This window comes from Callospermophilus lateralis, chromosome 5 (genome assembly GCF_048772815.1).
Source record: "Callospermophilus lateralis isolate mCalLat2 chromosome 5, mCalLat2.hap1, whole genome shotgun sequence".
NCBI lineage: Eukaryota > Metazoa > Chordata > Mammalia > Rodentia > Sciuridae > Callospermophilus > Callospermophilus lateralis.
The window spans coordinates 34,401,615-34,415,766 of record NC_135309.1 but is presented as its reverse complement, the minus strand read 5'-3'; the positions used below and the strand labels follow the sequence as shown (position 1 = coordinate 34,415,766).

Below are 14,152 nucleotides of genomic sequence, written 5' to 3'. Positions count from 1 at the left end.
AATGTGGGCCTTGATGGGCTGTTGAGGATTTTTTTGTTGAAATTGATAAATTTTCTAACAGCAACAGATCACTAGATTATTACTCGATCTTCATTAACATGCTGATCTACTATTTGTGGGTTTTTTTAATTTTCAGAAAATGAACAGGTGTCAGCTGTCTGACCATTGGATGACCCTTTGGAAGACCACCAAAAATTTTGAAGAAGTGGACAGAAACCCTGATGATTCTGCAGGCCATTACCAACAAATAGCTCACTGCTACTAACCCAGAGGTTTCATTCCTTGTACTATGAGCAGTGAGATAGACCTGAGTGGTACTTGCTTTCATTTAATCTCTGAAGATGCAGTTTCCTCAGCTATTAATGCTGTGCCTGGATACCATTCTGCACTTTGTACACCATACCTGCCTTGGGACCACATTACAGAACCAGTCCAAACTCAAGAGTCATCCCCATGTATATCACTGTAGATTTTCCTTTCACAAATTATTTTAAAGGTAGTGATATTGTTATTTCCAAGCCATAGCTTGGACTAAAGGACAAATTCAAAATGTCTGCCAATATCAAGCTTTCTCTTGTATATTTAAAAGGTAATTTATTATTTAAAGTGTTGTGGTTTTGTTTGTATGTGGGAGCCATTGTTAGATGATGTTTGTTTGAGGTGATATAACTGTCTCTGGTCTGACTAAACAGAAGTCATCTTTGTAAAGATGCTGTGCTTGATCTATATGGAGATGTAACTTGATCTGAGCACCAATGTGATTGGGGGGGTGGGTTTAGTTTGAGTAAACTAAGAAGCCCTTTGCAGTGGAAGTGTTAGGAACCTTCTAGATCATGGTGTGAAATGAATTTGCGACAGGGTTTCTTGTCAGACCTTTGGGAAAGGGGAGGGGAGGTAAAATGATAGGTGGAACCTTAATTTCCAAAGACTAATTCTTTCTGAAGTGAAAGTCATGCTGCATCTAATTATAAACTAAAAGTAAACCTAATAGAGAATGAGTTCTAGAGAATTCTACTCTAAGGAAACCCTAAACTAAAATTTCTGACAACTCAAGTATGGAGTTCATTTTTAAAAGAAGTATAATCATAGATGTTGTAATCATGAAGATGAATTTGCCCTTATGCATTGTCCTGCAACATATCCCACATCTCTCAGCACGAATTGCATTTAATCTTAATAAAACATGCAGCTCTGAGCCATCTCAGTAAAGCTCAGTAGCCCACCAAGGTATATAACTGGTTGAAAACTCTGTGGGAGAAAGAGGAGCTAGAAATGTAAAAATGATTGTCTCTTGGTTCTCATTTTAGCCCTTGAGGGACGTAGCTTTCTGGCCTCTTGGGCATGGCATTCTTAATTTAAATATTTAATTAAAATTCCAGTGACTATTTGCTGTATGAAGTAGATTTTTCACATTTTTTACAAATTGAATATAATGTTTTCTACTTGTATTTAAATTTTTTTCATTTGTTTTTTAATGTAAAGGCAAATGGGATTTTCATAAACTTCTGAGATAACCAAAAAAAAAAAAAGGAAGAAAAGGAGGGGAGAAAAAAAAGCCAAAGCCATTAAGGTGCACTGTCCAAATCAACTTGGAGCCTAATGGATTTACTTCAAAATGGTTCTCCATATGTGACCATATAGGAGTTAGTTATTGACTTCTTTTTTAAGAATCTGTATTTTTTTCCTAGCTCTCTTTCTCTCTTATTTTCTTGTCTGTCTCCTTTATTAAAATTATAAATGAATTCCAGGTGATAAATCATAGCAATTCATTTTTCCCATCAAAATGATGATCTCCTGGCGGATGGGGGGGATATTAAGCTGAAACTTAAGCCTTAGAGATTAACCCCAGTATGTTAAAATAAAGCTAGGTGGCTTCATAGCTTTCTTGGTTCTTTGAAGAGAAAAGTGAATCAAAAATCCTGGCTTGAAAGTCACACTCTAGTAATTTGGTCTATAAATAGTAGTTCTCTGATTATAGATTTTTTATTCTGTGATTTACATAACATCCTTTTTGTGTCCTCAGCAAAGAAAGAAAGAAAGAAGGAAAGATATTTTTGCTATAACCACCTTTTTATCAAGTTTGAGTATTTATTCTCACCATTTTATATCCATCACTCCAGAAAAAAAATATGTGCTATTTGCACAGCATCTGTTTATTTAGCAGGTCTTTCAAACCAAATGGAAGCCTTACTGTCTTTGTTCTTAGTGGTGTAAATAATACCTTTGCTCAGAGAGTTGAGGCCTGTGGTTTTGGACTTGCACCATGTAGCTGCCTTTTGTTGTATTTAGCTTTAACTGTGAGTGGATCAGCTGATCACATTGATCAGGAACTAAAACCAAATGCTTTGTAGTTTGATAAGTATAAATCCCTTAAAAAATCATGAACTATTGACTTCTTTCAAAATTTAGGGTACATTTCTCAGTCTTTTCTTAGTTTCTTATATGACTAGAATGGGGAAGCCTTAACCTGTCCTTGCTCCAGTTCCAAATCCCTTTTTGTGTTTGTTTTATAAATTTAAACTTCATTGAAAAGACTAGTGCCCACTCTTCCCACCACAACTCTACATCTGCCAAAACTTGTAAAACAGTAAACCTTGAGTGTAAACTTCTGCCAAATGTTAAATTTCAGCAGAATCTCTTCGTACTGCAAGATTTGGAGAATTAGTAAATTCAGTATATAGTTCCATTAAAGTTTATTATAATTAACAGATTCTCATTTCCTCGAATAATGATTTCAAGATGATCTTTGGGAGAAGTATCTTTTAATGGGTTTTCGTGAAGGTGATAAGTCAGATAGATCATTGTCATCTATGTCACCTTCCTAAGCATCTCTCCAGACAGGAAATGCAGCAGTAATCATGGGGATTTCTAAGAATGAACTTAGAAATGTGTTATTTATAAAATATTCTTTCCCCTGCCCCACCCCAAAAAAAGGTGGAGCAGGGGGAGTTTCTTTGTATAGTTAAAACAGTGATTGTTATTTGGATACAAAACATTATGTTAAAGTGTTTGTATCCCTTGAGCATTACTTAAAGGCTAGGAAAAAAAAAAAGGATGACTCTTCAGAAAAGTGTCAAATACATTTTTAAATTTAAACTTGAACCCCAATTCATCTTTAGCTTTTGTTGTGCTTTTTTTAAGGCTTCTTTATTTTTGATATACAGAATGCGGTTACACTTTATCTTTTAAATTGAAACGTAAGCTTATCAGCAAAAGACAAAAACAAAATTGCACCATTGTAATTATCAAAATAGCAACTATACTGCACAATTCAGTGATTGTAAGGTATCCTATAACAAGCAATGTTTGTCTCCTATTTTTTGATACCTCTTAAACTTATGTCTTTTAGAAAGACAGTGCCTCTGTATGCTTTTTGTATTTTTACTGAGTGTAAATATTTGTTATATTTTTGGTTAAGAGAATGTAAAAGTACCATTTATTATTACCATATCTACTGATACATTGGTGGAATCAATAAAGAGTCTACATTAACCTTCTCTGTACTTTATTGCAAATGTATGGAATAGATGAAAAATTACACGTGTGCACTCAAGAGTGCTGTTCTGGGATCTGTGTTGGTTAGAAAGCGGCCTTATTTTTTTAAGTGTGCAGAGAAATTGAAGTGGTCTGTTTTTGTTGATCATATGGAATCTGTGAAACAATGGTTTGTTTAGGTTAAAGTTGTATCTTGATTACAAACCAATTAAGAGTGACTTAAACTCCATTAGGGATTGTTTTTCTTTTATAACAGAAAAGTCCCCAGACAAACTGTTCAGAGCTGATATAGTAACTCTACAGTGCTATAAGGGACTTGGAGAACCTGACAGACCCCAAAGAGTCACCTCAGTACTTCAGGAAGGAAGAACTTAGAGGAAAATAAACAAATGTGTGTCTGTTTTTAATAGCAAAGCGAAAGGTTTTTCAGAAGTTCCATTTGTGTATTTCTACTTAACATCCCATCAAAACTGCTGTATGACCTCTGAGGAGATTAGGGAAGTGATCTGATCTGAGCATTTGATACCCCAAACAAAATTGGAGTTCTTTTCAGTGAAAAGGGAAAGAAGGGTATCAACTGGGCAGCATACTACTGCCAACTCCTTTGGACAAGTATGTGGTAATGCAGTCTTTTTATGGGACAGGGTCCTGTTGAGGAAGAAGGAAATTGTGCTTCAGCACCCCTTTGTAAAATCTCCAGTCATCCCTCTGAATCCAGAGAATGTTACTCCTGTAGTAACCAAGTCTTTCTTCTTAGTTCTCCCTTTTCAACATATACACCACGTTTTCCCAGGCTGTTTTTTCCCCAGACAGGCTCTCTAATCTCTCTAGTTTTTTCTTCGATTTAGAAAATATTAAACACAAATGAAGTTAGCTGGATAACAGCTAGCCAAAAGCATTATACCCTGTCCAGGAATTTGTAAAAGTTACTTTATTTGGGAGAAGAATCTAGATGTAGTAATTAAACACTTTGGGGATAAGATTACTTCGGATTATCTGTTGGGGCCTAAATGCCAGCAGAAGCGTCCTCATAAGAAAAAGAAGGGAAATACACAGAGGAAGTGCTATAATGAAGACAGAGTAGACAGATGTAGCCACAAGTTAAGGAATGCCAACAGCAGGAAATGGAAGAGATGGAGAGTTCTCCTAGAGCCACCAGGGGATGTGCTGCCCTGCTGACCTCTTCATTTTGGACTCTGGCCTTGAGAACTTTGAGATAATACATTTCTACTGTCTTAAGACACCCAGTTTTTGATAATTTTTTAATAGTTCTAGGAAAATAACTTTATTTGCCTATTTTGGGGGGACCCAGACCCTGTAGTTCAGCAATGTGGTGATCTAAGCAAATCTCAGGAACCTCCTTCAACTCTCCCCACTCCCAGGAAACATGTGATTAATCTAGGAGAGAGAACTGGTTGTCACAGAGATGGTCTCCACCACAGCCTAGTCAGCCTATTGTTTTTCTCCCTTTCAAGGTAAGTATGTACCAGTATTGTGATTTTAATTGTAATTTCCATAATGATTGATTAATAATATGCATCTTTTCAGATACTTATTAGCTATTCGGATACTATTGCAAAGTGTTTAGGTTTTTGTTTTCTATTTGTTAAAATATATGAATGCATAATTAACTTATAATGAGCTTATATATCTAGCAATCTTGCAGTGCTCACTTAGATTCTAATACTTTATGGATTCTTTTGGATTATTCTGCCTGCTTATATGCTCATAAAAACCTTATTTCTGGCCATTTTACTTTTTTTTCTTATTACATTGACCAAAATATTCAGTTCTGTGTTAGGTAGAAGTGGTCAGAGTGAAATTCCTATCTTTGTTCCTGATCTCGGGAAAATCTTTCAGAAATCACCTTTAAGCATGCTGTTTGCTGTGGTGTTCATGAGTTTAAGGAAATCCCCTTTTACTTATATTTTGTTAAAAAGGATTTATGATTTAGCCAGCCATGGTGGTACACAACTATAATTCCAGCAAGTCAGGCAGCTGAGGCAGGAGAATCACAAGTTCAAGGCCAGCCTCGGTAGCTTAACAAGATCCTGTCTCAAAAAGGACTGGGGAGGACTGGGGGTTGCCTAGCATATGTGATTCACTGGGTTCGATCCTCAGCACGACATAAAAATAAATAAAGGTGTTGTGTCCATCTACAACTAAAAAATATATTTAAAAAAATACTGGGGATACAGCTCAGTGATAGATTGGCCCTGTGTTCGATTCCTGCTACCACCAAAAAAAAAAAAAATTTACAGTTTTGAATATTGTCAATCACTTTTCTTGAATCTATTGATGATCCATCAAGTTGTTTTTTCATTATCTGTTACTGTGGTCTTTAAGGGAAGTTTATAGTCTTAAATGCATACATGAAAAGAGAGACTAAATGTTGATTAAGCATTATTCTCAAGAAACCAAAATAATAACAGAAGAAAGTTAAACTTAAATAGGAAATAGTTAATAGCAGAAATTAGTGAAATATATAATATGTCCCCCCAAAAGGTTAACAAACAATAAGTTATTCTTTGAAAAGAATGATAAAATTGACAAACTGTTGGTGATCAATGAAAAAGGAAAAGGGCATAATCAATGTCAGGACTGAAGAATAATCATGACTGTAAAGTTTACTAAAGAGAATGACATAGGGATTGATATTAAAACAGTTTATAGGGTGTGGTTCTGTGGTAGAGCATTGGGTTCAATTCTCAGTACCACAGAAAGAACAAAAAGTAACTTACCAAAACCTTAATAAGGAGGGACAAATTTTTGTAGTCCTATAATAAAGAAATTGGATGTAACATTCTTCCATTCCTTGATGGTCTCATGGATAGATTATACCAGAAAAAGAGAAAAAGTAACATTGAATTTAATCTAATTTAACATTTAATTTAATCTAATTAAATCTAATTTAATTTAATTTAACATTGAATCTTAAATATAGGAATGTAGGAATATCTTAAATAGGAGACAAATGCTATCAAGAATAATTAAGTCTCTCTGTTCCTCCCTACTTAACAGACAGCCAGTCGATGGGTCACTAGGGCTGCTTTCAACTCTAGCACTGTTGCCATCAGTGACCCCAAATACACCATTAACATGTCCCAGTATGATTTCACCCATCATGAGGTCAATGGCACAGTCTAGGATGAGAATAGGAAGCTTGTGGTCAGTGGAAAGTCCATCTCCCAGGAGCGGGATTCCCAGCATCGAAGAGGGTGATGCTGGTTCTGAATGTGTCTTGGAGTCCGCTGGTGTCTTCATTACCACAGAGAAGGCTGGGGCCTATTGAAGGGCAGCACCAAGAGTCATCATCTCTGCCCCTTTTGCTGATGTCTCATGTTTGTGATGGGTGTGAGCCATGAGAAGTGTGACAGCTTCCTTCAAGACAGTCAGCCTTGCCTCCTGCACCACCAACTGCTTAGCCCTCTTAGCCAAGGGCATCCTTGACACCTTTGACTTTGTGAGAGAACTCATGACCACAGTCCATGCCATCACTGCTGGGACTGGCATTGCCCTTAACGACCACTTTGTCAAGTTCATTTTCTGGTATAATAATGGGATGGTGGACCTTGTGGTCCCCATGGCCTCCAAGGAGTTGAGTCTGCAGACCACATACCCCAGCATGAACACAGAGGAAGAGAGAGGCCCTCAGCTGCTGGGGAGTCCCTGCCCCAACTCAGTCCCTCAACACACTGAGAACTCTCCTCCCGATTTCCATCCCAGACCCCTAAAAAAGGGAAAGGACTAGCGAGCCCTATTATTAAAAACCATCAAGAAAGTCACTGTACCCAAAAAATAAATAATTGATATATTTGCCTATATTTTTTTCTAGTTATTCATGGGCACAATATCTTTATTTTGTTTATTTTTATGTGGTGCTAAGGATCGAACCCAGTGCCTCACATTTGTGAGACAAGTGCTCTGCCACTGAGCCACAACCCCAGCCCCATATTTGCCTATATTAAAAACACTCATCAAAAATACTATTTGTGAAAAAGTTCAGAGAACTGGGTGCAGTGGCACATGCCTGTAATCCCAGTAGCTTGGGGCAGGAGGATCAAGAATTCAAAGCCAGCCTCAGCAAGATCCCAAGCAACTCAGTGAGACCCTCTAAATAAAATATGAAAGGGCTGTCTCAGTGGTAAAGTGCCCTTGAGTTCAATCCCTGGTAGCAAAAAACAAAAGGCCAGAGAGTTGGGAAACACTTAATTCTTAATAACCTTCAAAGACTTGTATTCAGAATATATAAAGTATTTCTATATATAAAAGAAAAATCCCAATTAAAAAAATAGTCAAAAGAAATGTGCACAAGTCTATAATTCCAGCAGTTTGAGAGGCTGAGGCAAGAGAGGATAGCAAGGTCAGCCTCAGCAATTTTGCGAGACCCTGTCTCAAAAAATAAAAAGTGCTGGGGATATGATTCAGTGGTTAAGTTCCCCTGGGTTCAAACCCTGGCACCAAAAAATAAAAATAAAATAAAAAGAGGCTTTAGCATTTTATAGAAGAGAAAAAGCTACGATAAACACATGGAGAGGTACTTAATCTCATTTAAAAACCTCTGTAGGTCTGCATGGACAACAAGGTGTTAACTGCCCTCTCTGTGGAGTTGTAATGGTAGATGATCCTAGGCAGAAAACTGCTTAGGAAGAAAGGAAAGTAAGAGGGTGGACTCCAAGGGGAAATATAGTAAAAAATGCACAGGATCCACTAGGTGGCCTCATACTACAATGTGATTTTTTTTTTTTTTTTTTTTTTTTTTTTTTTTTTAGTGGTAGATGGACAGCATGCCTTTATTTATTTTTATATGCAATGCTAAGGATCAAACCCATTACCTCACACATGCTAGGCAAGTGCTCTGCCATTGAGCCACAGGCACAGCCCTTGAGAGTCTTCTTTAAAGAGATTAGAGGTAATATCTCATCTTTCCAGATGCAGACCCTAGTGATATATTTGAGAAGAATTTTCCTTCACAAAAGTAATGATCTGGGAGCATTTTCAAAAGAGATATTTCCAGGAAATTTTAAGCAGATTCTGGTTGGATAATCTTGGAACAACAGTGAATGAATAATATAGCTGCAACTAATTCCTAATGCAGGTGTGGGCAGAGGATGTAGAACACTTCATGAGTATTGGTCTTTTCCAAGGATCCCAAGAGAAATCTATTGAAAACACAAAAGGTTGCATTCTGAACTGGAATGCAAAGCAGGTAAGATGCATAAGAACCAGTCAAAATTCTAACAGGATATTCAAAAGAGCTACATTTTTCAAAGATCCTCCAGCAATTGCTCATCTTTTCTGACCAGTTGGCATTTGAATAAACTTAAAGTACTTATGTACTTGTAGTTTGCATTTCCATGGTTATTAGTCTAGTTAAGCTCCCTTCGGCTTTGTGTCCACCATTGGATTTTCTTTTTTTGAGGTGCCTTTTTAAGTCCATTTTCTTTTAATTGTAGGTGTTCTTTATATAATCTGGACATGACTCTTTTTAGTTTTACCTATGGTAAAATCTTTACTCTGGCTTATCTTGTCATACCCTTAATGGTGTCTCTTCCATGAAGAGAAGTTCTTTTTTTTTTTTTTTTTTTTTAAGAGAGGGAAAGAGAATTTTTTAATATTTTTTAGTTTTCAGTGGACACAACATCTTTATTTTATTTTTATGTGGTGCTGAGGATCAAACCCAGCACCCAGCGCATGCCAGGCAAGCACACTACCACTTGGGCCACATCCCAGCCCAAGAAGTTCTTATTTCTAAACCAGAGAAAGTTATTTTCCTTTATGGTTTTTGAATATAGTATGAGGTAAGAGTCAGATTTCATCCCTCTTTCTACAAATCACTCCTATACCCTTTAGTGAAAGGATATTTCCCACTGCATTTCAGTGCCATCTTTGGTATAAATCAAGTTTGTGTCTATATACATATTTATTTCTGGGATCTGTATTGTCTTACTGGTCTGCTTTTCTCCATTTCCTGATACCACACTATCTTAATCATTCTGGCATTATAAATCCCATATTGTTCTTTTTCAAGAGTATCTTAGTTCTTTTATCATTTTATTTCCAAGTAGATTTCAGAACTAGCACATCAGGGCTGGGGTTGTGGCTCAGTGGTAGAGCACTTGCCTAGCATGTGTGAGGCACTGGCTTGGATTCTCAGCCCCGAATATAAATAAATGAGTTTAAAAAACAAAAAGATCGGGCTGGGGATGTGGCTCAAGTGGTAGCGCGCTCGCCTGGCATGCGTGCGGCCCGGGTTCGATTCTCAGCACCACGTACAAACAAAGATGTTGTGTCCGCCGATAACTAAAAAATAAATATCAAAAAATTCTCTCTCTCTCTCTCTCTCCTCTCTCACTCTCTCTTTAAAAAAAAAAAAAAAAAAAAAAACAAAAAGATCCATCAACAACTAAAGACATTAAAAAAAAAAAACTAGCACATCAGCTTTCACACACATGCACTGGCATGTATACATAAACAATTGCAATTTTGATTGGAATTTTCTTGAGTTTATTTATCCTTTTTTTTTTTTTTTCCGAGGGGTACCAGGGATTGAACTCAGGGGCACTTGACCACTGAGCCACATCTCCAGCCCTGTTTTGTATTTTATTTAGAGACAGGGTCTCACTGAATTGCCTTACTTTTAGTAAGGCTGGCTTTGAACTCCCGATCCTCCTGCTTCAGCCTCCCGAGCCACTGGGATTACAGGCATGCACCACTGCACCCAGCTATTTGTTTATATTTTCTATTATTTTATTGTTTTGGTTTAAAAACATTCATACTTTTCTTGTAAAATTTATTTTTTGGTATTTGGTCTTTGCCTTTATAAAAACAGTAGCTTTTAAATTTTCAGTTTTTAATTATTTTGTTTTCATAAATAGAAATAAATTTGATTTTAATGTTTATCCATCAGCCTTACTAAATTTACTTCTAATGATTAATAGTTTAAATTTTCTGCATAAAATTTACAGCTAAAGATAGTTCCATTTCTTCCTCCTTCTTACACTTTTTATTATTTTATTAACCAGAACTTTCAGTATATGCTAAAAGTAGTGAAGATAAGGAAAATTCAACCTTTCACTATGAAATACAATGTTTACTTTAAGTTCTAAGTCTAAGTTCTTTATTGAAATAAGAAAGTGCTCTTTATTCCTAGTTTTCTCAAACTTATTTATTATTAATGTTGAACTCTGTCAAATGCTTTTTCTGCATCTATTGATCATTGTGATTTTTTTCTCCTTTATTAATGTAATGTTCCAGTTACTATGGCTATATAACAAATCAACCCAAAACAGTGTCATTTAAAAAAAAATTTTCCCTAAAATAAATCCCAAGAAAACATGTAAAAAAAAAAAAATTGGGGACTGGGGTTATGGCTCAATGGTAGAACGCTCACTTAGCACATGTGAGGCATTGGGTTCAATCCTCAGCACCACGTAAAAATAAATAAAATAAAGGTATTGTGTCCAACTACAACTAAAAAAACATTTTAAAAAGTTATTGTGCTTGTTATGAGTTAGGAATTTACACTTGTGTCTGCCCCACAGGACTGAGGCCTTAACCTGAGGATAGGAATTACCTGAAGGACCCCATCGCTGGCAATTGTTCGAGGCCTCCGTTCCTGATAACATGGACCTCCCCTCTCTATAGGTCTCTCCCTGTGGGCTGATTCTGCCTCCCTTGTTTCATGGAGGCTGGGTTTTAAGGACATTTTGAAAAATAGGGCCAAGGAAGTCATCACTCTTCATCACTTGGCCCCTGAAGTCCCTCGGTGTCACTGTTCCACATTATGCTCATAATGTTTCACCCAGGTTCAGTGGCGGGGAATCGGGGGAAGTAGACTTGATGAAGTGGCAAGCTTCTGGAAGAATGTGGGGGACAGGAAATATTACTGTATGCTGTAGCCCTTTTTGGAAAATGCAGACTGCCACACATGGTGACCTGATGGCCATGCCTTCCTCTAGGAGGAGCCCCTTGATTAAGATCCAAAACTGTGACTTGCTGCTAACAAATAGAAAATGGCAGAAGTGATGGAGTATCATTGCACAGTTATCTTCTAGAAGAACCACTGTGCTAACAGGCTAGTTCTAGAGACTCTTCTTGGCTTGAAGTTAGTGGACATGTTGAGGAAACCCATGGCACAGGGAACTGCAGAAGATCTCTAGGAACTAAGGAAGGCCTCCAACCTGCAGTCGCCAAGAAGTGGGAGCCTCAGTTCTTGACCAGCTCCAGTGAGCTTCGACCCTAATGAAGCCCTAGACTACAACCCAGTGGTTGTCTTGACTCCCTAAGTAGCCTTGTGAAGCCTTAAGCAGAAGACCTCACTGAGCTGGCCTGGACTCCTGACCTAGTGAACTGGGGAGATAATAATAATATGCTGTTTTAAGCTGTAAATTTTGTGGTATTATGCAGCAGTAAGTGACTAGAATATCACTTGTTAGCCCTGTGGCCCTGGGGAAGTCGCAGATATTCCCCTGTGCCTGGTTTTCTCATTCTTAAAACAGGATACAACAATAACCCATCTGTAGTTGCCATGAGGATGAAATGAGTTCACACACCTGTGATTTTTTTTTGGCAATACCCAGCACATAGAATGTGCCCAGTAACTGAACTGTGTCATCAGTGCCCTAAGATTATATGCTGCTGCTGCTTTCTCTCTCTCCCTCACGTCTTCCACTATTCACACCTCTGTAGTTTAGTGTCTGAATTCATCTCATCGCACTAGAATTTTCTTTCATTCCTCAGGGTAGTCTTGGCTGGCCAACACCCCCTTTATCTAGTGCTCATTTATCTGACAGCCTCAACTATTCAAAATAGAATTAAGATACTCCAAAAATTAAAATAGACTCATGTAGAAAATAGACTAAAGTTTTATTTTTTACTTGCTGATGAGACTTAAAAGCTACTCCTCAGATGTGGGAGGCCACCACTTCATGTGACCAGCATTTTTCTCTCCTGATTGGTTTGAGGCACTGTAGGTCATTTCCAGTGATCTGGCCACTTTCAAGTGGCTGTAGACAGTAGCCCAGATCTTGAGAGTAGTAAAAATGTAACAAATGTGTCTTCATGTGTAGGCATGCCTTCCTGCAGCCCCCAGGGTTGAGCTACACCTACCTGTTCCTTTGTGACATTAACCCTTTGCCCTGTTTGGGATAGAATGTTCCATGGAAACACCCTTTGTGTGTCCCCTTCTCTTACTCTGCCTTTGGGTGTGGCCTACTTAATGTCAGTCACTCTGCTGACAGCAGGCATCGTGAAGCTAGACTCAGCCCCTTGAAACCTGACCCCTTGCCTCATTTGAAAGGCTTCTCCTCAATAAAGAGGGTCAGCACACCAGTGTGTGCACCTTTGCTCGCTCGCTCGCTCTTTCTAGGGACCCTTAAATTCAGAGGAGCCGTCACAGGACCCCCAAAGAAAAAGGTATCTGTCTTTTGTTGTTATTTCGCGCGGCCCAGTTCACCTGGAGTGACCCTGAGTGTGTTTGTCAGAGCTGTCTTATTTCATAAGCCAAAGCACACTCACTGTAAGTCAAAATTTAAAATGGTAAGTGGAGCCAGGTACAATGATGCCCACCGGTGAACCCAGCTACTCAAGAGCCTGAGGCAGGACCACTTGAGTCCAGGAGTTCAAGTTCAAGGCCAGTCTGGGCAATATAGCAAGACCCTGTCTCAAAAAATTCATACAGATAAAAATTAAAATGATGAGTGGAAAACTACAAGGAAGCATATTCATACCAAGAATTTGATTCAAACAACCTAAAAGGGAAAGAACCTGAAAAAAAGCAGCGTGATGCACAGACAGCTGACTTCTGGGATCTCTTGAAGGTACCACTGAATAAGTGCCCTGTCTTGGACAAGGCACTGATCCTTTCCAAATCTCAATTTCCACATTGATTTATCAAGAGGGGCTCAAACAAAGTCCCTGATTAGGAGAGCTGAATGTTTGCCGGCATGTAACATATTTTGTATAATATGTATAATATTAGGTTAATGTGGGCTGGAATTGTGGCTCAGCGGTAGAGCGCTTCGCCTAGCACGGGCGGGACCCAGGTTCAATCCTCAGCACCACATAAAAATAAAGGGATTGTGGGCTAGGGATGTGGCTCAAGCGGTGGCACGCTTGCCTGGCATGCATGCGGCCCGGGTTCGATCCTCAGCACCACATATAAACAAAGATGTTGTGTCCGCCAAAAAACTAAAAAATAAATATTAAAACTCTCTCTCTCTCTCTCTCTCTCTCTCTCTCTCTCTCTCTCATTCTCACTTTCTCTTTAAAAAAAAAAATAAATAAATAAAGGGATTGTGTTGTGTCCATCTACACCTGAAAAATAAAAAAATATTAGGTTAATGTAATGTTTTTAAAAATTTCTATAATATCACTAAAGATATCAACAGTAGTCGGGCACAATGGCATAAACTTGTAATCCCAGCAGCTCAGGAGGCTGAGACAGGAAGATGGCAAGTTCAATACCAGCCTCAGCAATTTAGTGAGGCCCTAAGCAACTTAGACACTATCTCAAAAAATAAAAAAGGACCAGGAATGTAGCTCAGTGGTAAATTGCCCCTGGGTTAAGCCCCCAGTAACGCTCCCACCCTGCAAACTGTCCCCCCACAAACAATCTCAACAACAGAAAAATAACTCAATTTAAAAATGGGACAAA

General features: G+C 38.1%; 1 protein-coding gene across 6 annotated transcripts in view; it reads left to right on the top strand.

Annotated features, from left to right (window-relative positions):
* Rapgef6 (Rap guanine nucleotide exchange factor 6) overlaps window positions 1-3,442 on the top strand; it is a 214,685-nt gene extending 211,243 nt beyond the window's left edge. For all 6 annotated transcript variants that reach the window (XM_076856438.2, XM_076856440.2, XM_076856436.2 and 3 more), the window contains one exon: window positions 137-3,442. In XM_076856438.2, the coding sequence (XP_076712553.2) occupies window positions 137-162 (26 nt within the window). In that variant the 3' untranslated portion in view covers window positions 163-3,442. The remainder of the gene's footprint in view (window positions 1-136) is intronic.
* Window positions 3,443-14,152: the final 10,710 nt, after the last annotated feature.